A 27,997-nucleotide genomic window follows, 5' to 3' on the forward strand; every position below is an offset into this window, starting at 1 on the left:
CTCATGCAGGGCTGCTATTTCCATCCAGCCAGGACGGGTTGTGCAAGAGGTGCACTCCAGACCTCCAGTGCTTACCCATGGCCCGGTGTATCCAGTTCCTGCTTCTTGTGCTAGCCCTGATGTGCATGTCCCTAGTCTGGCGTCTCCTAAGCCAGCACCACGCACTAGGCTTCCAGTGCATCAGCCCAGTCCAGTACGTCCTGTTCCTGCTCCCCGCACTAGCCCTGAGGTGCATGTCCCCAGTCTGGTACCTCCACTACCAGCCCCACGCATCAGGCTTCCAGTGCGTCAGCCCAGTCCCGAGCTTCCGACGACAGTGCCTCATCCAGAGTGTCCGGTAACAGTGCCTCGTCCAGAGTGTCCGGTAACAGTGCCTCGTCCAGAACTTCCGACAACAGTGCCTCGTCCAGAACTTCCGGCAACAGTGCCTCGTCCAGAACTTCCGGCAACAGTGCCTCGTCCAGACTGTCCGGAACCAAGAGAGACGGCCCACTGTCCGGAACCAAGAGAGACGGCCCACTGTCCGGAACCAAGAGAGACGGCCCACTGTCCGGAACCAAGAGAGTCGGCCCACAGTCCGGAGCTCCCAGAGTCCTCCCACAGTCCGGAGCTTCCAGAGTACAGTCCAGGGTCCTCAGTGACAGGCTTCAGGCAGAGGTATTCAGTGGGGGTGGACTGGTCAGGTAGGGGACTAAGGCCTGAGCCTAAGCCACCTCCACTGTAGGAGGTTTGGGGAGGGGGGGTGTAGCACGGGAGCCGTCGGTGACGGCAGCCATCCTCCCTTCTCTCCCTTTAGTTTAGGTGTTTATTTTTGTTGTCAGGTGCATCCGGGGTCTGCACCTTTGGGGGGGGTACTGTCATGTCCTGACCAGTAAAGTGGTTATTTGTTATTTGAGTTTGGTCAGGACGTGGCAGGGGGTATTTGTTTTATATGGTTCGGGGTGGTTGTGTATGTAGAGGGGTGTTAGATGTATGTATTCCGGGGTTTTTGGTTATTGTTCTATGTTAGTTTATTTCTATGTTCTGTCTAGTCGTTTGTATTTCTATGTTTTGCTAATTGGTGTTGGGGCCTTCAGTTGGAGGCAGCTGTCTATAGTTGCCTCTGATTGAAGGTCCTATAATTAGGAGTATGTTTGTGGGAGATTGTTTCTTGTATTGCTGTGTGTTGCCTACAAGACTGTTTTGTTGTCCGTTTATCGTTTTTTCGTTTTGGATTAATAAAAATGAGCATTCACGTACCCGCTGCGCCTTGGTCCATCTATTACGACGATCATGACATTATGGAAACATAAACATGGTTTGCATGAGTCTTCATTCTTTCTCCATCCATTTCAGTGCTTATAGTTCTGATTTCGGTAATCTTGCCAAATGTAAATTAAGCTGTGACTCCCTTTGTCTGACAGCCAGCCAGACAGACAGACAGACAGACAGACAGACAGACGAGGGGTTAAGCAAGGAGTTGGATCTAGAGTGAGGTCAGAAATTCCATGCGCCCATCCATTGCCTGTTTTTGATTAGACTCGCGCGTGGGTCAACACTGCACATACTCCAGGCGCTCGCTTTTCCAAACTTGACCCCTAACGTCATAACATGTGCTTGGCGGACATTCCTTCTTCTCTCTGTCCACATCTACCGGCGGCAGAAGAGGTCTACATCCCAAATGGAACCCTATTCACTCTATCATGCACTTTATAGGGAACAAGGTGCTATTTGGGATACAGGCAAGGAGCGTTCGGAACCGCTTTCTTGGCAGACCAGCTCCGGGATTCTTCCATTGTCTCATTTCTGAAGGGCCGAGGAGCGAGGGAGGAAGAAAGAGAGGAGGGCGGAAGAACGGTGCCTGTCTAGCCAGGCGCTTTTTAAAAAGTGTGCATTCCACAGCCCGTGTCTGCAGCTACACCCCTCCTTCCCCCTCACTGAACCTGCATGTCTTTTCTTCTCCTTTTCTCACTGCACTCCTTTCTTTCTTTCTCTCCCTCTCTCTCTCTCTTTCTCTCTCTCTCGGGAGACACGAAAGTACATTGAGGTCTCCTGAAAAGACTGGGGCTAAAGAAAAGTGCAGGTCCACTTCACATTCTTTAATCCCGAGATGAACAATCTTTTGAGGTTAGAGGCGTGCCGAGCTGTAAAGGTTTTATGAAAATCCACAACTAGTCACCTCCAACTCATGGCAGATACATAATGATATTGCTATTATGTGATATGTTAATAGTGAAATTTTTTACTTATTGGCCTCTCCGTTTCCAATCCATAGTCCAGACTGGCGTTCAAATAGCATTTGTTTACTTTCAAAGTGTTTCATTGTGCATGCCTAGTGACAGGTTTGCTCTTTTAGGACTATCCTATTCATTCCATTGTGCCAGGCAAGCTCAATCAAAGTATTTGAAATAAAACACACTATTTCAACTAGAGGTCGACCGATTAATCGGCATGGCCAATTAATTAGGGCTGATTTCAAGTTTTCATAACAATTGGTAATCGCCGATTATGGCCGATTACATTGCATTCCATGAGGAAACTGCGTGGCAGGCTGACCACCTGTTATGCGAGTGCAGCAAGGAGCAATGGTAAGTTGCTAGCTAGCATTAAACTTATCTTATAAAAAACAATCCATCTTCACAATCACTAGTTAACTGCACTTGGTTGATGATATTACTAGGTTAACTAGCTTGTCCTGCGTTGTAAATAATCAATGCGGTGCCTGTTAAGTTATCATAAAATCACAGCCTTTTTCGCCAAACGGGTTATGATTTAACAAAAGCGCATTCGCGAAAAAAGCACAATCGTTGCACGAATGTACCTAACCATAAACATCAATGCCTTTCTTAAAATCAGTACATAGAAGTATATATTTTTAAACCTGCATATTTAGCTAAAAGAAATTCATGTTCGCAGGCAATATTAACTAGGGAAATTGTGTCACTTCTCTTGCATTCATTGCACGCAGAGTCAGGGTATATGCTAGAGTTTGGGCTGCCTGGCTTGTTGCGAACTAATTTGCCAGAATTTTACATAATTATGACATAACATTCAAGGTTGTGCAATGTAACAGCAATATTTAGACTTAGGGTTGCCACACGTTTGATAAAATACGGAACGGTTCCTTATTTCACTGAAAGAATAAACCTTTTTTTTTCGAAATGATAGTGTCTGGATTTGACCATATTAATGACCAAAGGCTCGTATTTCTGTGTTTATTATATTATAATTACGTCTGTGATTTGATAGAGAAGTCTGACTGAGCAGTACCCGGCAGCAGCAGGCTTGTAAGCATTCGTTCAAACTTTACTGCATGAGCCAGCAGCTCTTAGCAATCCTTGAAGCACAGCGCTGTTTATGACTTCAAGCCTATCAACTACTGAGATTAGGCTGGCAATACTAAAGTGCCTATTAGAACATCCAATTGTGAAAGGTATATGAAATACAAATGGTATAGAGAGAAATAGTCAACGTGTCATAATTATCAACGTGTCATTTTATTTATTTTAACTTAATATAATACATGAATAAAATCTATTTAGTCTCAAAAAAATTATGAAACATGCTCAATTTGGTTTAAATACTGCAAAAACACAGTGTTGGAGAAGAAAGTAAAACTGCAATATGTGCCATGTAAAAAAGCTAACGTTTAAGTTCCTTGCTCAGAACATATGAAAGCTGGTGGTTCAATATTCCCAGTTCTTCAATTTTCCCAGTTAAGAAGTTTTAGGTTGTAGTTATTATAGGTGTAATTGTCATGATTACAAATATATATAAACTCTATTTATCAATCTATATATATATATATATAAAAATCGGACGATAAATCGTTATCGGGTTTTTTTGGTCCTCCAATAATCGGTATCGGCGTTGAAAAATCATAATCGGTCGACCTCTAATTTCAACCCAGGTCCCTATCCATAGTCACAGTCTCAGGCCTATCGACTCTGGAAATATTCCAATGGTTCTGTGCCTCTTCTCAAAAGCATTCAGAGATCCGTTGTGGGGAAAAAACTCTACTTGTTGCCTCTGCCTGTAAATAGAGCCTTTTATCATGGGGCACTGTGCGCCCCCGAGCCCCTCTCAGCCTGCTGGGTTGGGGCGCCGAAGCAGGCGGCTATGTTTTCCACAGCCCGCCGACGGAAGCATCGCTAAATGGAGGCTTCAGATCCATCACAGAGCGCCCTATTGTCATGTGGAGAGAGAGAGAGACGCGCACAGGCAAATGCGCACACAGACTCTCGCCACACACACACACACACACACACACACACACACACACACACACAAATACATACATGCTTGCATATGTAAGCACACACACACAAATACATACAGTACCAGTCAAAGGTTTGGACACACTTACGCATTCCAGGGTTTTTCTTTATTTTTACTACTACTACTACATTGTAGAATAATAGTGAAGACAACACTATGAAATAACACATATGGAATCATGTAGTAACAAAAACACTGTTAAACAAATCAAAATATATTTTAGATTCTTCAAAGTAGCCACTCTTTCTCTTGATGACAGCTTTACACTCTTGGCAATCTCTCAACCAGCTTCAGCTGGAATTATTTTCCAACAGTCTTGAAGGACTCCCCACGTATCCTGAGCACTTGTTGGCTGCTTTTCTTTCACTCTGCGGTCCAACTCATCCCAAACCATCTCAATTGGGTTGAATCAGGTGATTGTGGAGGCCAGGTCATCTGATGCGCACTCCATCACTCTCCTTCTTGGTCAAATAGCCCTTACACAGCCTGGAGGAGTTTTGGGTCATTGTCCTGTTGAAAAACAAATGATTGTCCCACCAAGCGCAAACCAGATGGGAAAGCGTATCGCAGCAGAATGCTGTGGTAGCCATGCTGGTCAGGTGTGCCTGGAATTCTAAATTCTTCATCAACAGTGTCACCAGCAAAGCACCCCCACACCGTAACACCTCCTCCTCCATGCTTAATGGTGGGAACCACACATGAAGAGATCATCCATTCACCTACTCTGCGTCTCACAAAGACATGGCAGCTGGAACCTAAAATCTCAAATTCGGACTCATCAGACCAAAGAACAGATTTCCACCGGTCTAATGGCCATTGCTCGTGTTTCTTGGCCCAAGCAAGTCTCTTCTTCTTATTGGTGTCCTTTAGTAGTGGTTTCTTTGCAGCAATTCGACCATGAAGGCCTGAACAGTCTGTCTGTTACGGTGCCTTGCAAAGGTATTCATCCCCCTTGGCGTTTTTCCTATTTTGTTGCATTTAACATGCAATTTAAATTAATTTTTATTTAGATTTCATGTAATGGACATTCACAAAATTGTCCAAATTGGTGAAGTGAAATGAAAACAAATGACTTGTTTCAAAAAATTCTAAAAAATATTTACTGAAAAGTGGTGCGTGCATACAGTGAAGTCGGAAGTTTACATACACTTAGGTTGGAGTCATTAAAACTCGTTTTTCTACCACTCCATAAATTTCTTGTTAACAAACTATAGTTTTGGCAAGTCGGTTAGGACATCTACTTCGTGCATGACACAAGTAATCTTTCCAACAATTGTTTACAGACAGATAATTTCACTTATGATTCACTGTATCACAATTCCAGTGGGTCAGAAGTTTACATACACTAAGTTGACTGTCCCTTTAAACAACTTGGAAAATTCCAGAAAAGGATGTCATGGCTTTAGAAGCTTCTAATAGGCTAATTGACATAATTTGAGTCAATTGGAGGTGTACCTGTGGATGTATTTCAAGGCCTACCTTCAAACTCAGTGCCTCTGTTTGACATCATGGGAAAATCAAAAGAAATCAGCCATGGCCATGGCCATCATTTTCTGGAATTTTCCAAGCTGTTTAAAGGCACAGTCAACTTAGTGTATGTAAACTTCTGACCCACTGGAATTGTGATACAGTGAATTCTATGTGAAATAATCTGTCTGTGAATAATTGTTGGAAAGATTACTTGTGTCATGCACAAAGTAGATGTCCTAGCCGACTTACCAAAACTATAGTTTGTTAACAAGAAATTTGTGGAGTGGTTGAAAAACTTGTTTTAATGACTCAAACCTAAGTGTATGTAAACTTCCGACTTCAACTGTATCTTTCGGTCTGCCTTTCCTGTGGTGGTCCTCATGAGAGCCAGTTTCATCATATTGCTTGATGGTTTTTGCGACTGCACTTGACATTTTCCAGATTGACTGACCTTCATGTCTTAAAGTAATGATGGACTGTCGTTTCTCTTTGCTTATTTAGCTGTTCTTGCCATAATATGGACTTGGTCTTTTACCAAATCTTCTGTTTTCCAGTCCTACCTTGTCACAACACAACTGATTGGCTCAAAAGCATTAAGAAGGAAAGAAATTCCAGAAATTAACTTTTAACAAGGCACAGCTGTTAATTGAAATGCATTCCATGTGACTTCCTCATGAAGCTGGTTAAGAGAATACCAAGAGTGTGCAAAGTTGTCATCAAGGCAAAGGGTGGCTACTTTGAAGAAACTCAAATATAAAATATACTACATGATTTCATATGTTTGATATCTTCACTAGTATTCTACAATATAGAAAATAGTAAAAATAAAGGAAAACCCTTAAATGAGTAGGCATTTCCAAACTTTTGACTGGCACTGTACATGCTTGCATATGCACACACACACACACACACACACACAATCTCCAAGGAAAATTCACTTCAGCAGACCCCTCCTTCATTCTCTTCTGTCCCAGTCCATACATTGATTTATTAGTCAGATTTAGTCAAGTTCAGAAGACATGTCCGTCAGAAAACAAGGAAATATCGGGTATCGCTGATTCCCTGATCGGTTCTTTCCTCCGACAGCGAGGGCGTTGACCATAGGGCTCTGGTCAAAAGTCGTGTATTTTATAGGAAATACGGTTCCAGTTGGGACGCCTTCATGTTTTGACCAGTGGGATGGCGTTACAAAGGGGAGAAATTACATAACACAATTAGCCATGGCGCTGACAGTGCACCCCGTTTTTCAAGTCGCCTCTCGTTACTGTGAGGGGTGTGTGAAGGCCTTTGTGGAGCCGAACCTTCTTAGTTAGACATCAGAGAAAATCAGTCGCTGGCCGCGGATGAGCACACATACAGGGAATATGGGTCGTGTTGGGGAGTGTGGGGTTCTGGCCCGTTTTAGGGTTTCTGTGTGTGGGGAGAGATGAGTCAATGGAAATAACAGAGTAATTGACTTTGTGGATGAACCCCAAGTAAGACGTATTTTTGTGACGTTGCATGTAAACCGAGGGGAAGAAAACAACAACAGAACATGCCAAACAACGGATTTAAGATACAAAGGGATGTTTTGGGTACTTAGTTTTCTGTGACGGAGGTGTGCTGTTTACCCTGTGGCCGGGAGTATGCCATTCGTTTAGTCGAAACGAAACACGCGCACACACAGTTTCACTTATCTTCTCCTTCAATTCAAAGTCATGTGGTGTCTGCCTCTGCCAGACTAGCTGGCCTATTTTCTTTCGTTTTTCCTCTCTCCTCCCTTCTTCCTCTCTCCAAGGAATGCCTTTGTTTGTTTTCTTGTTTTCTCCCCCTCTCTCTCTTTCTGTTTCTATCAGTCTCTCGCTCTGTTTCTATCGGTCTCCATCTCTCTTTCTTTCCCTCTTTCAATTCTCTCTCTCTTCCTTTCTCTCTCCCTCTCTGTTCCCTTCCACATTCGAGGTTCTCCCTCCCTCCCCCTCAGTCCCACCATGCACAGATCATTATTATTATGTATTCTGTTGAGGGAGAATAAAGCCTAAACAAGAAACACTGGACCTCTGTTGGTCGTGTTCTATTTTAATCCTATTTCGAGAAGCATGTAGCTACAGGTTGGACCGTGCCAACATCCCGGACCCAAAAACCTGCCTCCTGGCAGGGGGGGCATCATTGCCCGCCTTACCCGGACATGGCACCCGCTGAGGGCGGTGGCGTTTTTCTGCCTCACGTGTACCATGTTGGACGCCGCGCACGGGTCTGCGTTGGAGGTCTGTGTGGGGGAGGTGTGAACTCTCTCTCTCTCGCTCTTTTTTTCTTCTCTGGCACCATTTTCCCTTTCTGTCCCTCTCGGAAGTTGCTGGCTGGCTCTCGCTCGCGGTGTTGTTTGTTGTGCGGTCGTGGTTGGACCTAAGCTTATATGCCTGTTCCAGCTACCTTGCTGACCTGTTCCTAGGTCTCTGACTGGCTAAGTGACACCATATTGAAGTAAAGTGTTTCTGTTTGGTGTTCTGTTATGTGGGAGTTTGTCTGTCTCTCTGTCCATCTTTCTCTCCTGTCTGTCTGCCTGCCTATACCTACCTACCAAACGACCAGTCTGTCTCTCTGTTTGTCTGCCTCTTGCTCCAAAGCGGCCTCTCTCTCTCTCTGTGTGTGTGTGGGGGTCAGCTGATCCGAAGCAGGAGCGGAGAGAAACATTCCATCCTGGGCACCTCATCGGCAGGGAGCGGTGCCAGCCAGGCAGCCCAGGCAGGCTGCCCCCTTCCTTCCCTTCCATTCCTTTCCCCTGCCTCCTTGCCAGCCCCCCATACCATCCTCCTGCTCTGCAGTAGTGCTTCAGGCTGTTCTGTCCACAATCTGCCTCAGCTCCCATTTATCGGTTTTCTTTTTCCATCTTTCTCTCTCTTTCACTTTCCATATTTGTCTTGTGTGCTTTTCTCTGTCTGTCTCATTCCTCACTCTCTCACTGTTTCTGTATCTCCTTTTCATGCAGACGCTGTCCATTTTTACCTCCTCTATCTAACTCTGTTTTTGTTCTCTTGGAGCTATCTGTTCCCCTCTTTCTTCCTATTGGATGTATTATGTCTTTATCTTTTCTCTCTTTCTCTCCCTCACTGTCTTCTCTCTCTTTTGTTTCTTTCTTTCTTTCTTTCTCACTGTCTCCTCTCTGAATTTCACCTTCTATTTCTTTCTGTCTCTCCCTCTCTTTTCTTCTCTTACTCATCGTGATTCGGGCTTTCCGCTCAGCCGTTTTCTCCCTTTCAATATCTCTCCTTTTTTATATCTTTCTCTTCATCCTTTAATCTCTTCATCTGTCATATGTTTCTGTTCGCTGTCTCAGTCCCAATCTTGTTGCGTTGACCCGAGTCCCTCAGGAAGGTATCGAAAGTGAGAAATTCTCTCCTTTGCCATCTTTTCAACTGCCAGTCACATTGCATCATGCATATTCGGGGGTAATACCCCTTTGAAGTTTCTTGAAGAGGCTATGTGTGTTTTTTTTTTTAAATAGACCGATGGATAGATGATAGTGGACATTCGTCTTTTTCTCGGTCTCGTTTCCCCCCTTTCCTGTCTTTCTGACGGTATGTAGACTCACTTGGTGGATGGTTGGGCAGATAGGAGCGGACACTCGCCTGGGATTTCTTTTTCTATTTCTTTTTTTTCTTCTCAGGCCCAGCCGCTTGTGAAGGGCCCTCCTTTTGCTCACTGCGCTATCTGCCACCGTCCAGATTGAAATGCATTGTGTAGGGGCTCGGTGGCGGGTTGAGAGTGTTTGTATGTGTGTGCAAACTGGATCGCAGAGGCCCCAGGGACCTTAGACAGTGTGACGTCTGGCGTGACATGAAACGAGACGCCTGGACTAGAGAGAGAGACTGGTGGGCTGCCAAGAGGGTCCTATCCATAACACTACACACACCCCACTGGGGACCCCTTTATGGTCACACTGAGTACAGTTTCAAGAAGGATCTAGACAGGACCGTGCACAGACGTAACTTTCAGAGCTCAAAATTCATAACATACCAAATGTCTCTCTAGCCAAAATGTCCAAATGTATAGACCTATTTATTTTCTAAAACAACAGCCAACATCACACATTGTAAGCAAGCTAATGCCAGATGACGAGAGATGATTGACATTGGGAAAAGAGGGTCTTATCAGTTGATCGGAGCGAATGATGATGTAAATTTGCTAGCTAGTTCGCTATGCTGTTGAAACCAACTCATTTTTACTTGATGTGAGTTTGTTCTGCTGCTGACATCTGCCACTTACTAAGACGCAGTCAAGTTTTCCCATTCTATGTCACTAACAGTGAGAGACACACATATGACAGATACAACTCTAAAGTAGCCTCCTACCAGTATTCACGTCTCGCAGCTAGTGGCCCCTACATGCAAGTCAAACAAGTGAGCTTCTTCGGGCTGGGCAGGGGGGGACATTTCTGAGATTCAAGAGCTTATGAAATTTGCTCGTTTGATGAGCACTTTGTTACATTTTAGATGAAAACCAAAAATGAAAAGAGAATCTAAATTAAAATTAAAAGTAATTCCTAGGAGGGCAAAAGGGCAGGTGCTCGGGCACAGGTTGAGCCCTATCTGTGGACGTGCCTGCATCTCGATAACTGCCAGTTCTGTACAAAACTGTATGCGATAGAAAGCGAGAGGGATAGATTAGAGATGCAACTGTACAGTTGCAATGTACAGTACACAGCGGTATGCAATTCTACTTGGACTGAGAATAATATCTTTCAGAAGCTAACTTTCATCCAATCCACTTGCAGACTGATACAACTCTTGACTGTTAGCATACCGCTAACATTTGAGACTGCCAGCTCTGAAGCTAAAGCACTGCCTAACTAGTATGCAACCTAGCCAATAGCTGTACTCCCCACTGCTTGACATGGGCATCTGTGAACCCAGCCAGCCCTGCCAACCTCACGACAGATTTTTTATGTTATCGCACCCGTCAGATTAGGCTATATTTGTCTCCTGCACTCTGCTGGCAGTGTTTTCCATGCTCTCATTGCTGTCAAGAGGCACCAACGGACATTTTTGACAGCGTAGTAGAGCAGAGGTGCTGGCAGTGAGTGAGTTGCCTATTTCTGTCCTCTTGACTACGATTCCTACGATAGGCCTGAACGCCGACATTGCTGGTCCTAATATTTCTATATTTCTTAATTCCATTCTTTTACTTTTACATTTGTGTGTATTGTTAGATACTACTACACTGTTGGAGCTAGGAACACAAGCATTTCACTGCACCCGCAATAACATCTGCGCCATTTGATCTGTGCCGGCTCAAATATTTCGTTTTCACGTTGTCTTTTACAGCAAGCTTCCAGCTACTATGACGGATGTGCAACCAGGCCAGCCCAGTATTGCTCAGCTCGGCTTGGCTCAGTTTGGCCCTATATAGTGGGATTCAGGTATACGGGTTCCAGCTGGATGTGTTATTCCCATGTGGGACATTACAAAACTGACCATCCTACCGATCCTCGACTTCGGTGAAGTCATCTATAAAATAGCATCTAACACTCTACTCAACAAATTGGATGCAGTCTATCACAGTGCCATCCGTTTTGTCACCAAAGCCCCATACGCTACCCACCACTGCGACCTGTACACTCTCGTTGGTTGGCCCTCGCTTCATACTCGTCGCCAAACCCACTGGCTACAGGTTATCTACAAGTCTCTGCTAGGTAAAGCTCCGCCTTATCTCAGCTCACTGGTCACCATAGCAGCACCCACTTGTAGCACGTGCTCCAGCAGGTATATCTCACTGGTCACCCCCAAAGCCAATTCCTCCTTCGGTCGTCTTTCCTTCCAGTTCTCTGCTGCCAATGACTGGAACGAACTGCAAAAATCTCTGAAGCTGGAGACTCATATCTCCCTCACTTGCTTTAAGCACCAGCTGTCAGAGCAGCTCACAGATCACTGCTCCTGTACATAGCACATCCATCTACCTACCTCACCCCCATACTGTATTTATTTATTTATTTATCTTGCTCCTTTGCACCCCAGTATCTCTACTTGCACATTCATCTTCTGCACATCTACCATTCCAGTGTTTAATTGCTATATTGTAATTACTTCGCCACCATGGCCTATTTATTGCCTTAACTCCCTTATCTTACCTCATTTGCACTCAATGTATATATACTTTTTGTTTTCTTTTGTTCTACTGTATTATTGACTGTATGTTTTGTTTATTCCATGTGTAACTCTGTGTTGTTGTATGTGTCGAATTGCTATGCTTTATCTTGGCCAGGTCGCAGTTGCCAACCTGCAACTAGCCAACCTGGTTCAATAAATAAAGGTGAAATTGCCCCCTGGTGGCTGGCATCCAGGTGTCCAATCTGTGTTTTCCTTTTGTTTTGCCGCCGTGGAAAACCCCGCCGGGCCAGCTACAGCCACAGCCATTCCATGGGCTCGCCCTAATCCCTCGTCGGAAGTCCAGTAGACGAGTGGCTCACATTGATAAAAACAAGCCTCGCTGGATTTTTTGTTTAGGGACCAGGGATGTGATTCTTTGTATGAGATGGGGGGGAAAATTCCACATTGCCAACTGTGGTATTGTGACAAAAAGGTCGGTCTTTGTGTGGAAAATATATTTTGCAATATATGTTTCGAGTATGATGCTGTGTTATGGAATTACACAATGGCACTTTTATCAAAGATCGTGTGCATTCATATATCTGTCAATGTATTATACGTTCCTATTAAGGTGTACCTCAATGTATGAGCAGATATATATTTTTTCATAATCAATCCTCATCCTTGAACTATGAAACTCACATTATCCGTGTGATAAATAGTTGGTGAACCTTTTGAATCTGCAATATATTTCTAAATGCATTTTACGTTTCACAACTGATGGCTTACTCTGATGTCATTAATCAAGCGATCACCTGTAACTTTATCACCGCCTCTTTAACACTCCCTCAATGCTCTCTCAACGTGATTTCACCTGAAAGCATTAGGGTTATCCCACATTGATTTCTTGTTTTCCTTGTCGGCAGTGCCAAGTGGCCATCCGGTGGAAAGTATTTCACAACACTGCTCATTACTTGAAAGATGGATGGAAAGGGATGTAGAGAGGGGAAGAGGGAGTCAGGAATGGAGAAAGAGGGAGGGAGAGATGGGAAGTAGAGGATGAAAAGAGCACTCTTGGGAATGGAGAAAGAGAGAGCGTGAGTGAAGAGTGGAGACAGAGAAACAATGACTGAGAGACAGTGAAAAGTCAACGACATCATGCATTACTCTGATTGACCCTGACTCAAATATTCACAACATCATGCATTACTCTCTGATTGACCCTGACTCAAATATTCACTATACTGACATCCACCATCCCTCTCCCCTCCTCCCACCAGGTGCTGATCCGTGTCATCGACACCAACAACCACCGGCCCCAGTTCTCCCAGCCGCGCTACGAGGTGGTTGTGGCAGAGGACACGCCGCCAGAGACCGAGGTGCTCCGGATCGGTGCCACGGACGAAGACGATAAGAACAAGTTGACCTTTACCCTCTTGAGCAGCACCGACCCCTTCAGCCTGAAGAAGTTCCGTCTGGACCCGGGAAGCGGTGCCCTCTACACGGCCGAGCGGCTTGACCACGAGACCATGCGGCGCCACACTCTCACTGTTATGGTACGGATTTCATGGATGTTCTAGAATCTACCTATTTATTAATGTGTGTTATTATTCTGGTATCAGTGCTGAGTGTGCTGGAAAAACTTGCTAGAGCCTTGGTCAAAGTGGTGTGGTGCTCAGACAATTAACACATGGACTGTACGCCCTTAACGAACCCACTCAGCCCAGCCAATCGGAATATGTCGTTATATCATCATTATTACCATAGAAACGGAACAGATAAAAGGAATGTCGGTGTTCTATTAGCATATTATGAAAGATTTGATTCTGAGCCACTTTCTCTATTGAGAGAGTAACATAGGTTTCAGAACACTCTCTCCTATTCAGCCACTGTGTGTGTCTCTCTCAATCAGCCACTCTCCAATTCCAACAGATGGGCAGTCAGCCTGTATTGATTAATTGTTTGTTTGTTTGCTGGTATTTGCCATTTGGAACTAACCATGCAGCACCCATCCAAAGTGATCCCCCCCGCCCATTCATTGTTTACTTGTTTGGATCACTGGGAATTAAGACAAATTAAGAAAAATAGTTACTTTGACGTGTTGTCATTTTAATGAAGTTACTGTTGAGGGAAAGAAGAGTTTGCTTCAGATTGTATTACAACTCATTAATTCTCTCTTTTTCTGTATCCCTATCTGTCTCCCCCTCTGTCCTATTCCTTTCTCTGCATCTCTCTCTGTCTCTTTTTCTTTCTTTCTCGCTCTCTTTCCCCCCTCCCCAGGTACGTGACCAGGACATCCCTGTCAAGAGGAACCTGGTGCGCGTCATCGTGGACGTGGAGGACACCAACGACAACGCGCCGTGGTTCGTGGGCTCGCCCTACTCCGGGCGCGTCTTCGAGTCGGCTGCCTTGGGCTCGGCAGTCCTCCAGGTCACCGCCCTGGACAAAGACAAGGGACAGAATGCAGAGGTTATCTACAGCATCGAGTCAGGTTGGCTAACAGCACCACAGGCGCCCTAGACTACATTCTTAGGAGTGGCATGAGGTTGCCCCTAGATTCGGATCTTGGATCAGTTTTGCATTTTCCACACTAATGGTTATGGTTAGGATTTGACGAGGGGAAGCTGATCCTAGATCGGTACCTAGGCGAAACTTCACCCCGGAGCCACATTCTTAACATGTCAGCCATACTGGCATTCCCTAGTCTCTGGCCAGTCATGATAGAAGTATGCATTGCAGCCCAGTTAGCGATACCAACGCAAGGGGCCTGGGGAAAATGTATGCAGGGCATCCAGAGGTCCCCTGCCCACTGACCCTCGGTCGTGAATGGAATACTTCACACAAAGTAGGAGGACTTTGTCAGAGGATCTCCAAGCATGTGGGAGTTCGGGCCGATGCCCCCTCTGAATTTCCCACCATTGTTTCCCCTGTAAGATAAGCTGTGTTTTGGGAGAGGGTCGGGCATGTAGTCATTGGCTGGGTTCTTTGTTTAGGATGTACATTTTTCAGATAGTTGAGATGACTCAAGCTCATTGAAATGTATCTTGCCGGAGAATGAGTCAGGTTTTCAAAGCAGAGGTGGACTGGTGTAGGCAATCTCCACGAATGCTTTTCGAGAGCTATGGCCATTTGGGGGGTGAGGGAATGAAGGGGGTCATGTCTAGATTTTGTCAAATTGACATCAAAAGTAGATTTGTTTTTGCATTTTAGCTAACCCTAACCCCTTTCCTAACCTTAACCTAATTTTCCAAACCTGCTACGTTAATTGTCCTAACCTGCTGTGTAAGTTCTCCTAGGCTGTATCCCATTTAGACAAAAGCAGGGAGTATGCTAATCAGAGTGGTTCATCTTGAATTTGAATTGTTTTAAGAAGGTCATACCAAGGATCATTTTGCTGTTAAGAATTTTAAAAGTAAAAAAAAGAAAGAATACAAAGAAAATTATTTTCCTACTTCTTACTGCTATTAGTCCAAACAAAAGCATTGAATAACAGATTCACTACATGGAACAACAGATACCCCCTCCCCCAAAAAAATTCTAAAGGAAGTTTGTTCTTAAGTGCCTGTTCTATATCTGAAAGATATAGGACATATATCTAACCCATTATTTATGGCTCTAAACAGTCTCCATATATACTTCCATTAATAAATTATACCGGGGAACCTTCAGACGAGTCTTGTGAGGCCTGTGGGCATCCTAGAGAAAAACACGATGTTCGTGATAGTCTCACTTTTCCACAGAGGGAAGTTGTCAGATCGGCTGTACTGACTTCAGACGTGTCCCAAGACGCTTGTGGGGGTCGTAGAGCAAAACAGAGAACACAATTGTTTGTGAGAGTCTCATCCTTCCATAGAGGGGTCATAATAGTTTGTAGGCCAAACTGTTTGGATGCTACAGCCGATTTTGTGAGAAGACCAATTTTCAGGATGTCTTATGGTCTGACAAACACCGCTCTAGCTCTGTCACCTTTCACAGCAGATGCAGAATTGCGCCATCGGCGGATGCAGTGGATACATCCGCTGCAACAACAAAAAATATCTCTAGCTTAAATTGACAGATTTTTATGGGGATTTTTTATTATGCTAATTAGATTTCCTCGAGGGCGCTGACATTGACTCTAGTTAATTCAATTTACGGTAATCAAGAAGCCTAAAATTGCACCCTGGCTTTAATGTTTAAGAAATGCAAACATTTCTGGCTGGAATGAAAATCAATGCCATAGTAACCACATTAATAAATCTTCTTGTGTTTTTTTTTTTTGGAACAGGAAATGTTGCAAACTCATTTGCCATTGATCCGGTGCTGGGCACTGTTACCGTGGCCAAGGAGCTGGACCGAAGCAGCAAGAACCAGTTTGAACTAGCTGTGAAGGCAACCGACAAAGGAACCCCTTCGCTGACTGCAACCGCCACCGTCCACATCGCTGTCACCGTGTCGGACAATGCCACACCCAGATTTACTGCCAAGGAGTTCTCTGCAGAGGTCAGCGAATTGGCCCTCCCCGGCAGTTTTGTAACCATGATCACAGCAACCAGCCAGTCCTCTGTGTTCTACCAAATCAAAGGTGGAAACACTGATGGCGCATTTGATGTAAACCCAAACTCCGGTGTGGTTGTAACTTCGAGGGCTTTGGACTATGAAATGACCCCTGAGTACAGACTGACCATCCAGGGAACCAACATGGCGGGTCTTGCTAGCAACACCACTCTGCTGATTCATCTGAAGGACGAGAACGATAATGCCCCCATCTTCCTCCAGCCAGAGTTCACAGGCATGATTAGCGAATCGGCTTCCATCAACAGTGTGGTCTTGACCAGAGAAAACACCCCGCTGGTCATCCGCGCCTTGGATGCTGACCGCGATGCCAATGCCATGCTTGTCTATCAGATCGTCGAGCCGTTCGCTCACAACTACTTTGCCATCGATTCCAGTACGGGAGCCATTAGAATGACAACCACTCTGGATTACGAACAAAGGAGTGTATTCCGCTTTACCATTCAGGTCCATGACCTCGGAATTCCGCGTCTGTTCGCCGAGACAGCCGCCAACGTGACCGTCGAAGTCATCGATGTCAACGACTGCCCGCCGCAGTTCAGCCAGGAGCTCTACGAGACATCAGTGATCGTGCCAACTTACAAAGGTGTCGAGGTAATCAAAGTCAACGCATCAGACGCAGACTCCGGACCAAACTCTAAACTCTTCTTCTCCATCTCAGAGGGGAACATCGGGGAGAAATTCAAGATGCATCCCAACACAGGCATCATCACTATCCAGAACGTCACCCAGCTAAGAAGCAGGTACGAACTCAGGGTGAGGGTCTCAGACGGCAGGTTCGCCAACACAGCATCGATAAAGATAAACATCCGTGAGAACAAGGAGAGCAGCCTGAAGTTCACTAGGGACTCCTACAAGGCTTACGTCAAAGAGAACTCCTCTGAGAAGAAAACATTAGCGGTCATTGCCGCTGTGGGGAACCACATCAACGAACCCCTCTTCTACACCGTCCTGAACCCAGACAAGAGGTTCAAAATCAGCCGCACTTCCGGAGTGCTCTCCACCACAGGTATACCTTTCGATCGCGAGGCACAGGACACGTTCGACCTCGTCGTGGAGGTGACCAGGGAGGACGCTTCCTCTGAAGTGGCCCACGTTCTGGTGACGGTGATCGTAGAAGATGTGAATGACAACCAGCCCATGTTTGTCAACCTGCCCTATCAAGCCTTGGTCCAGATGGACGCAGAGGAGGGTCAGGCTATCCGTCAGGTGACAGCAGTGGACCGGGACATGGGTCAAAATGCTGAAATCCATTATCACCTGAAAGAACACCACAAGCACTTCCAGATAAGCCCCTCGGGAGAAATCTCTCTCAGAAAACAGTTAGACAAAGACTCCCTCAACAGTGAGTTCGTCATCAACGTTGTGGCCAAAGATGCAGGAGAACCAGCCCTCTCGGCAGAAGTGGAAGTGCCCATAACTATAGTAAACAAAGCCATGCCAGTGTTTGAGAAGGCATTCTACAGCATCGAAATTCCTGAAAATATCCAGTTACACACACCTGTAGTTCACGTCCAGGCTACTGACTCTGAAGGCCCCAAGATAGTATACACCATCTCTGAGGGAGATGCCTTCAGTCAGTTTTCCATCAATTTCAACACAGGTGTCATACATGTAATCCAACCTCTAGATTTTGAGATCCACCCCGCTTATAAATTGAGTGTCAGAGCCACAGACTCACTGACTGGGGCCCACGCTGATGTCTTTGTCGATATCATTCTGGAAGACGTCAACGATAATCCCCCTGTCTTCCAACTAAAGTCCTACAACGCAAGTGTTTCTGAAGCTTCCTTCATCGGCACTGCAGTTTTGCAAGTCGCCGCCACAGACTTCGACACTGGCAACAACAAAATGCTCTTCTACCAGCTAGTTGAAGACAAGGAAAAGAGCTCAGACTACTTCAGCATTGACCGTGACTTGGGAATCATCTGGACTGCTCGCATGCTCGACCAGGAGGAAAAGCAGCAACACAAGCTGACTGTCCGCGCAGTGGACGGAGGAGTGCCTGCCCTCTCCAGCCATGTCACTGTGACCATAGATGTCACTGACCTGAATGACAACGCTCCGGTGTTCACTGAGAGCTCTTACAAAGCCACAGTAAGCGAATTGGCCCCCCGCGGTTACTTCGTCACCCATGTCCAGGCGTCCGATGCTGACAGCTCAGACGCCGGCAGGCTTGAGTTCTCCATTCTGTCTGGCAATAAGGACCAGAACTTTGCCATGGATAAAAACACTGGGGCCATCGTCATCTCCAACCACCGTAAACTACAGATGGAGCCACTGTACAACCTCAACGTGTCCGTGTCAGATGGTGTATTCAGGACCTCGGCCATGGTCAAAGTCACAGTCAACGGTGCCAACTTCCACAACCCCACTTTCCCCCAGCTCGACTATGTAGTTGAACTCACTGAGAACTCGCCGGTCGGAACGTTAGTTGCTGAGGCCAAAGCCACAGATGAAGACGCTGGCACATACGGGGGCCTAACTTACCACATTGTCAACGATTTTGCCAAAGACAAGTTTTCTGTCAATGAAAATGGAGAGATTTTCACCCTGGAGATCCTAGACCGCGAGAACGCCATTGAGAAGGTCATCCCCATATCGCTCATGGCAAAGGACGGTGGCGGCAAAGTAGGCTTCTGCATTATTAATGTGATTTTGACAGATATCAATGACAATGCCCCACAATTCATGGCAGTGGAGTACAAAGCCAATGTAGCATCGGATGTCCCCAGGGGAACCACTGTGGTGAAAATCGCTGCGTCAGACATGGATGAGGGAAGCAACGCTGACATCGCTTACACTATCGAAGCCGACGTGGAAAACGTGGAGGAGAACTTCGAAATCCACCCCTTCAGTGGAGTCATTGTCACCAAAGAGAGCCTCATCGGACTCGAAAACGACCTCTATGCTTTCTACGTTAGGGCAAAGGATGCTGGGAGTCCTTCCAAGCAATCCGTCGTCCGCGTTTACATCAGGATAGTGGCCCCTGAGGTACCGGTCCCCAAGTTTGCAGAGCCACACTACCGGTTCACCATCGCCGAAGACATGCTCATCGGCACGGATATTGACGTCATCCAGGCGGAGAGTGAACAACCGGTGTTCTACAGCCTGGTGAAGGGCAACACCCCGGAGAGTAACCAGAATGAGGTCTTCGTGGTGGATCGGGACACTGGGGCCCTGAAGCTGGAGAAGAGTATGGACCACGAGACCACGAAGTGGTACCAGCTCACGCTGCAAGCCCAGAGCCAACAGGAGGGCTACGAAACGGTGGCTTCTGTCGACATCAACATCCAGGTCAAGGACCTCAACGACAACAAGCCTGTTTTTGAGTCAGACCCGTATGAGGCGGTGGTGGTGGAGAACCTTCCAGATGGCACGCCGGTGATCCAGGTCAAAGCCACCGACCAGGACTCGGGCACCAACGGTCAAGTCATCTACAGCCTGGACCCCAAACAAACTTTGGCTGAGATCTCTGAGCTGTTCGCCGTCAACAGTGAGACAGGCTGGGTGACGACATTGAAAGAGCTCGACCGCGAGAAGACCAGCAAGTACACCATTGCCGTGCTGGCCACAGACCGCGGAGACAAGGTGCAGCTGGTGACCAGCGCCACTGTGGAGGTTACCGTGGCCGACGTCAACGATAACCCGCCGCGCTTCACTGCCGAGATCTACAAGGGCACGGTGAGCGAAGACGACCTTCCGCCCAGTGGAGTCATTGCCATTCTGAGCACGACGGACGCCGACACGGAGGAGATCAACAAACAAGTCAGCTACTTTATCACAGGTGGGTTTTTATCTCTAACAATACCAGTATTTGCTCTGCTCACAGCTCATGACTTGATAGCCTTCCCTGTTTGTGTTAATAAACAGCTTTAATAAACACTGCTCAAAAGAGGATTAGACATTTACACCCGCTTAAATATGAAGATCATATTTGCTCTCTGAACATATAATGCGTATTCTTTATTTGTAAACACTTTGAATCGACTAATTTGCGAAACCTCAAGGCAAATATGTAGGTCATCAGAAAGAAATAAAGAAAAAGTTAATGTTTAATTCTTTCGATGACGCTTTGAAATTGATGGGGGAAATGCACTTCCTCTGGTGCTCATTAGCGGATGGAATGACTATGCCACGTTTAATTACCAGAGATTTTAGAAATGAGCTCTCATATTAGCTTGGATGCACATTTCCTACTTCACAAAAAAACTGCCTCCTTATTATGGTTTCCTGTGTACCAAACATACTTCATGAACGTTGGTTTGCAAGTTGAAGTGGTTATGATAAATGAATAATATGAACCCTACCTGAGGTACATTTGCTCAGGCACTATAAAGATCCCGGGGGTTGAGCACGACTCTGACCAGCGGACAGCTTTTGAAATAGGAAGCGATAACTGGTAGACATGGATGCAGTTCCTCTTTGAGCTCCGCTATCACTTGCAGGATAAGATCTTCTCTGATTCTAAGACTTACCCTGATAGAAAGGCTTGGATGCATCTTATATATATTTATTTTCGCCATTGATGTGTGATCCAGTACAGAACACAAACACACACCCTTGAGATACACACACACAAAACCACTAGCCCTCTCGAAACCAGAGGCAGGGGCCATATTGTGGCGCATTGCTCATTAGTTTGAATGCCACTCTCCCCAATGACTCGCTCTGCATTGACCCGCCCCATTAACTCTCCCCAATGACTCTCTACCCATACAGGAGGCGACCCTCTAGGACAGTTTGCGATCGAGCACCTCCAGAACGAGTGGAAAGTGTCTGTCAGGAAGCCACTGGACCGCGAGGAGCGCGACAACTACCTCCTAAATATCACCGCCACCGACGGCACCTTTTCTGCCAAGGCCGTGGTCGAGGTCAAAGTCCTGGATGCCAACGACAACAGCCCCGTTTGCGAGAAGGTAAAGAGAGAAGGCAGGCCACTAAAAAATGCCATGTTATCTGCGTGTGGGGGTACACGCTATGCATGACAAGTATCTGGGAGAAAGGAAGGAGGGAGCGAGGGAGGAAAATAAGAGGTTTGGAAAGGCTTCTTGTTGAAGAAAGGCAAGCGAAAATTAAGGGGTAATTTTCTTACATTGAGGGCTATTTTTACCAGCTAATGTATTTCCATTGCTGATTGTATTATGTTTTAAGTGCATACTGCGGTCGATTGTAATGTCTTTTCATTCTACCCCTCTATCCATTTCCTCCCTTCTTGTTAATATACCTATTGAATTATGCTTAATCTTGCATATTCTACCTTTACTTCTCTCTGTCCGCCCCCACCATCAATCTTTTTTCTCCCTTCTGATGTCTTTCCCCCTCTTCCCTCCCACACACTCTCTCATCCTCCCTTTCTCTCTCTCCCCTCTCCCTCTCTCCGCTCCCCCAGTCCCTCTACACAGAGAGGGTCCCCGAGGACTTCCCAGCCGGCAGGCTCATCCTGCAGGTCTCGGCCACAGACGCAGACATCCGCTCCAACGCCCACATCTCCTACGAGCTCCAGGGACCCGGAGCCGAGCTCTTCACCATCGACCCAGACACAGGTGTGTGTGTGTGCGTTGGTCTGTCTGTCTGTTTTCCTGTCTGTCTGTGTTACACCTCAACACACTCAATGTGTTGACTAGTCTGCCCATGCTACCATACAGCTAATCAAAATCAAAATAGCCACAGGTTCGTCTGCCACAATGTAGAGTCGTTTCGAGTCATTTCAAATTGCTGCACTGCACTCACATTCATCCAGTTTACATTCACGGCATGTCCAAGGTTATTCTGACTATTATGACTATCAAATGTCCATGGGTGCGTGATGGCAGCATGACGTGTAACACTAACCACACATCTCACAATCACACATCCTTCTAACCCCCCCCTTAAAAGATTTAGATGCACTATTGTAAAGTGGTTGTTCCACTGGATATCATAAGGTGAATGCACCAATTTGTAAGTCGCTCTGGATAAGAGCGTCTGCTAAATGACTTAAATGTAATGTAAATGTAAATGTAAATCTCCACCACCACCTGACCAACACACACACACACACACACACACACACACACACACACACACACACACACACACACACACACCAGTTTTACAATGTCATGATTTGATGTTTGACCCTGGCAACACTACACTCATGGACCCTGTCTTTTGTCTCCCTCTGTAACGTCACAAACAGACACAGTAATAACATCCCAGTGTGGACACCAGTCATGCACCAGTCATGCACACCAGTCATGCACACTTTCTGATTGAATCATAATCCATCCACCCCAGTGTGTGTGTGTGTGTCCCTAGTGGCAAGGTGGATTTTGTTTACGTCGCATCCTTTTTGATGATTATTTTCATGTATTTTGCCCCCAGAACATTTCCCGGAGGGTTAGCGAGTAATGGCGCTAAGAACCCGAGTTTCATCTAACATACAAGCGACATTGTTCTCGCCTGATGGTTTCGAGTCTCCTCTGCAGAAAGTGGAGACAAAATGGAATGACACGAGTCAGGCCTTAGAAAACACAATACCAGTTAGCTCCCGTTAACCCCCACACTAAAAAAATAAATGGTACATTGGTTTATTTCTGAAGGGAGAGCGAGAGAGGGTTGTGAAGAAACAAGACACCGGCAGTGTAGAGTAGGCTAGAGAACGAGAGAGCAGCCCCATACTTTTACAGCACAACAGCAGCCCCTTTTATTGTGGTTCAAGTTCAGACGTACTTTGATACCTCCGTATGAGCCAGCGAGGAGGGAGAGAAGAAGAGCGAAGAATCCGGCCATTTCAATTTAGTTTGGCCCAAATTGAAGGAGAAGGATTTAGTCAGAGTATCGAGAGGGGGTCCTTTTTTCCGTGCTGAGAAGGAGGATTACAAGCATTTCGCCACACCAGCAATAACATCTGCTAAATATGTGTATGTGACCAATAAAATTGGATTTGATTATTGCATGCGAGGAACCATAAGAGGCTTCGTTAGTAACGGCAGTTTGTGTGTGTGTGTGGGCGCACGTGTGTGTCCAGCGAGGCCCCGGTAATGTTGGCATGCACTATATCCCAGGACACCTCCCAGCTGCTCTTAGCTGCCAACTACTCCTGTCCTCCTGCATTTTCCCTCACCCCCCCATCCTCTCTGTCAATTATTTATTTATTTCTCTCCGTCCTCTTCTGAAAACCATTAGTTGGTTGGATGTGGGTTGGATGCTTGGATCAGGGGAAGGGGTTTGTGGCATACAAGAGGATATGAGGTCTCAGAACACGCACGAATGCAGGCACACATTGTCTGACTCAGTGATCTGTGAGAAGTGTTACTTCTGAAAGCACTGAAGTGGCTAATGCCAACTTAAAAATAGAGGTGTGTGTGGAGATGAGCATGACAAGGTTGTAAGGTTTTCGGAACTAAATGCTGAAGTGAAGTTTCACCCCTAGTTACAGATCAGCTTCCCCCAACCTTAACCTTTGTTTTGGCGACTGTTAGCACGATGGACAGAGTGAATTATCTTAAGAGACGTTAGAAATGTAGGTCCGTTATCATTTGTACACGGTATCGATTTGGTTTCAGTTATTATTTTTACTCAAGCCAGCCGGTGGGCTGCATTAAATTGGTCGAGAGGAGGGGCACTCTACACCGAACTAAACGGCTTAGAGACCATTTAGCTTGACTTGCGTTTTATTTTGATGCTTTCTTGGAAGGGGCCTGGGGTAGGTAGAGGATGCAGTTCTAACGCTATCTGCCCTTGTCGAATAATAGATTTTTAAAGTGCAACCCGCAAGCGCCGTAGCGTGTAGAAGTGTTTTTGGATTGCAATAACTTTTAACAAGCCCGTGTGTGTTTGGCTGTGTGTTTGTGTGTGTGTGTGTGTGTGTCAGCGCTTTTAACGAGCGTGTGTGATTGACGTGTTTGTGTGTGATTACCTGCCCCGTTGATTGACATCTGCCTTTCTCCGTCTTACTTTTCCCAGGTGAACTGAAGACCCAGCAGCCCCTGGACCGCGAGGAGAAGGAGGAGTACCGCCTGACGGTGCGGGCACTAGACGGCGGCAGGCGCTACTGTGAGGCGGCCGTGCACCTGACCGTGGAGGACGTGAACGACAACGCGCCACATTTTTCCTCCGGCCCTTACGCCATCACCGTCTTCGAGAACACAGAGGTTGGCACCTTCGTGGCGCGGCTACTCGCCACCGACCTCGACACCGGTACGTTTGTTTGATTGTTTATTTACAAATGAGTTGATCTGTTTTGTTTATTGTTCTTTATTTGACCAGTCTTCCACCAGGCAATGCTAAGCTCTCTGGTCTAGTGCTGTACACCCGGTGCTCTCGACGTTGTGCACAATGTGCAGTATGTTGCGTCTTTCTGTTGACTCTGCCCACGTCCGGTAGCCACCGCGGAGCTCGACGTTATCCGTCAGTTAACTTAGTCGAATTTGAACCGCGTCATCTTTATTTGTGAACAGGCGAGTCACTTAATAATTCATCTTTCTGCTGAGAAATACAGACATAGTTGTTTGAGAAGTATGGCTGCTTTGCTTTTCCCCTGCAATGCTGACTCCACAGTATCACAGTAATCCCCACTCCGTTTTACACCAGACTCTTATGGCGTAAAATGATGAATGAATGAAATTCTGTTCTCATCGAGCACTCGATTCTGAAAAGGCCTAATGGCCGTTTTCTATTTGCCATTTGCCGGTGGGTAAGTCACAACCCACACGTTCTCTTCATAGTCTTCTATGACGTTTGTGGTCCTGTGCGGCTCTGTTGGTAGAGAATGGCGCTTACAGCTTCAGGATCACGGGTTCAGTTCCCGCTGGGGCCACCCATACGAAAATGTATGCGTGCACTACTGTTAGTGGCTTTGGATGAAATAGTCTGCTACATGGCATATATGTACATCATCGTTCAGGAAACCCGCAGGAGCAGCCGCTTTGAAATGAAACTGATTTTGACCCCAGAACTCCCTCAAATGGAGGACAGTTGAAAGCGTTAGTGTGGCTGCCGCATTTGAACTCAAGAGCTCAGATACTAGCGAACTCCCCTAAAATGGGACACGATTGGCACTTTTAGCGGCACTACCAATTTGACTAGATAGGTTCTGGTTCTTTTACTGGCATTTGGTAATGACTCCTCTGACAGGGCAAGGTGTTCTAGACTAGGGGAGCGTGTCAGCCTGTTCCCTTCAAAAGCCTAGGTATGGACGAAGAGATGCTCTCTCTCTCTCTCTCTCCCTTTCTCACCCCCGTCCTTCCTCCCTCTCTTTCAGTCCTTCAGGTAAACTGACAGTTTTGACAGATTGAATGGGATGAAAGAACTGGGTCGCTCGTTCACTCAGAAAGTCAAAACGGGGGCCTACTTTTTCGACAGCTCTTCCCGCCAGGGTTGGCACACTAGCACGGAATTCCTTAAGTCCGCCCTACCTCCATGCTAACATAAAGGATATCTGAAAGGAAGAGTGGAAAAATTAGATTCTCACCCTCCCTCCCCCAATTTTAGCTGGAGGTACATTTCGGACCATTTGGAGCTGGAGGGAGGGAGGGAGAGAGAGAGGGAATTAGAGAGAGACCAAATTGAGACTGCATGCAGAAATCTGCAAAAATATTCTCTGTGTACAACGTAAAATGCCAAATAATGCATGCAGAGCAGAATTAGGCCGATATCCGCAAATGATAAACATACAGAAAAGAACCGTTAAATTCTACAACCACCTAAAAGGAAGCGATTCCCAAACCTTCCATGACAAAGCCATCACCAACAGAGAGATGAACCTGGAGAAGAGTCCCCTAAGCAAGCTAGTTCTGGGGCTCTGTTCACAAACACAAACAGACCCCACAGAGCCCCAGGACAGCAACACAATTAGACCCAACCAAATCATGAGAAAACAAAAAGATAATTACTTCACACGTTGGAAAGCATTAACAAAAAAACTGAGCAAACTAGAATGCTATTTGGCCCTAAACAGAGAGTTTAGGGCCAATACCTGACCACTTTGACTATGTACAGACTCAGTGAGCATAGCCTTGCTATTTTGAGAGGCCACCGTAAGCAGACCTGGCTCTCAAGAGAATACTGGCTATGTGCAACACTGCCCACAAAATGAGGTAGAAACTGAGCTGCACTTCCTAACCTCCTGCCAAATGTATGACCATATAAGAGACACATATTTCCCTCAGATTACACAGATCTACAAAAAGTCCAAAAGCAAATCCAATTTTGATAAGCTCCCAGATCTACTGGGTGAAATACCACAGTGTGCCATCACAGCAGCAAGATGTGTGACCTGTTGCCTCAAGAAAAGGGCAACCAGTGAAGAACCAACACCATTGTAAATACATCCTATATTTATGTTTATTTATTTTCCCTTTTGTACTTTAACTATTTGCACATCGTTCCAACACTGTAACAAAGACAAAGGTCTTTATTCTTTTGGAACTTTTGTGAGTGTAATGTTTACTGTTATTGTTTTAAATATTGTTTACTTCACTTTTGTTTATGATCTATTTCACTTACATTGGCAATGTAAACATGTTTCCCGAGCCAATAAAGCCCTTTGAATGAGAGACATTTGCATTCCTTTCACACGTGTTGGTATCTCATACACAGATCTGTTGAGTTCGTATCTTTATCTCCAGCCTTGTAAAATGTGTATTGGCTGATGTATGCCCGTTTTGCCAGGAGAACTGAAGAGTTCCACACACAGAGAAATAACAAAGTCAAGGCCATCTATGACGACTCTGATGAGACAAAATACCAATTTTGCCACAGTCCAGGTCACACAGTCCAGCGGACATTGACTGAGTGTGTGCGTGTGCACCTGCGTGCGTGTCAGACCTCCATTGTCAGATAGATAGAGGATTCATTCACTATTCGGGCGGGATATCATCAACGTTTGAGCATCAGAGTATCTCTTTGCTTCAAATGTTGACACATTTTGAGCACTGCCAGTTCCCTGCACCAGTTGTGCTATCTAGACCGGCTCATTTGGGTTGAAGATATTTGGCACTTTCATACTTACTCGCGTCATTGTCCCTGCTGTGTTCCCACTGCCTTGGCGGTGTTTCTCAAAGTGGTTTCTTATCGGTCTGGGGGAAAGAACCTGACAAACCATGAAGCTGGTTGGTGACCTTTATTGGCGTTTTAAGGGAGAAGTTATGCTGGCACATTCCTTTCTCTGTTTCTTCTCTCTCTCTCTTCATTTTCTCTCACGCTCTCTTCATATCTCTTTCCTCTCTATCCCCCCATCTCTTCCCATCTCTATCACCCATCTCTTTCCTCTATCCCCCTATCTCTTCCCATCTCTATCCTCTCTATCTCCTTATCTCTTCCCATCTCTTTCCTCTCTATCACCCCATCTCTTCCCATCTCTATCCCCTCATCTCTTCCCATCTCTATCCTCTCTATCCCCTCATCTCTTTCCTCTCTATCCCCCTATCACTTTCCTCTCTATCACCCCATCTCTTCCCATCTCTATCCTCTCAATCCCCTCATCTCTATCCTCTCTATCCCCATCTCTATCCTCTCTATCCCCCTATCTCTAGCCTCTCTATCCCCTATCTCTTTCCTCTCTATCACCCTATCTCTATCCCCTATCTCTTCCCATCTCTTTCCTCTCTATCACCCCATCTCTTCCCATCTCTATCCCCTCATCTCTTCCCATCTCTATCCCCATCTCT

At 45.9% G+C, this 27,997-nt stretch overlaps 1 protein-coding gene across 8 annotated transcripts in view; it reads left to right on the forward strand.

Moving 5' to 3' along the window:
- The window catches only part of LOC106609939 (protocadherin Fat 1), a 99,630-nt gene that overhangs the window by 49,160 nt on the left and 22,473 nt on the right, over nucleotides 1-27,997 (forward strand). For all 8 annotated transcript variants that reach the window (XR_006770770.1, XR_001329800.2, XM_014208975.2 and 5 more), the window contains 6 exons: nucleotides 13,070-13,345; nucleotides 14,070-14,280; nucleotides 16,057-20,130; nucleotides 21,066-21,262; nucleotides 21,736-21,889; nucleotides 24,294-24,527. Coding sequence is in view for 6 of the 8 variants with exons in the window: in XM_014208975.2 (XP_014064450.2) it covers nucleotides 13,070-13,345; nucleotides 14,070-14,280; nucleotides 16,057-20,130; nucleotides 21,066-21,262; nucleotides 21,736-21,889; nucleotides 24,294-24,527 (5,146 nt within the window). In the remaining 2 variants the exon portion in view is untranslated. The remainder of the gene's footprint in view (nucleotides 1-13,069; nucleotides 13,346-14,069; nucleotides 14,281-16,056; nucleotides 20,131-21,065; nucleotides 21,263-21,735; nucleotides 21,890-24,293; nucleotides 24,528-27,997) is intronic.

The sequence above is a fragment of the Salmo salar genome, chromosome ssa08 (genome assembly GCF_905237065.1).
Source record: "Salmo salar chromosome ssa08, Ssal_v3.1, whole genome shotgun sequence".
Taxonomy (NCBI): Eukaryota; Metazoa; Chordata; class Actinopteri; order Salmoniformes; family Salmonidae; genus Salmo; species Salmo salar.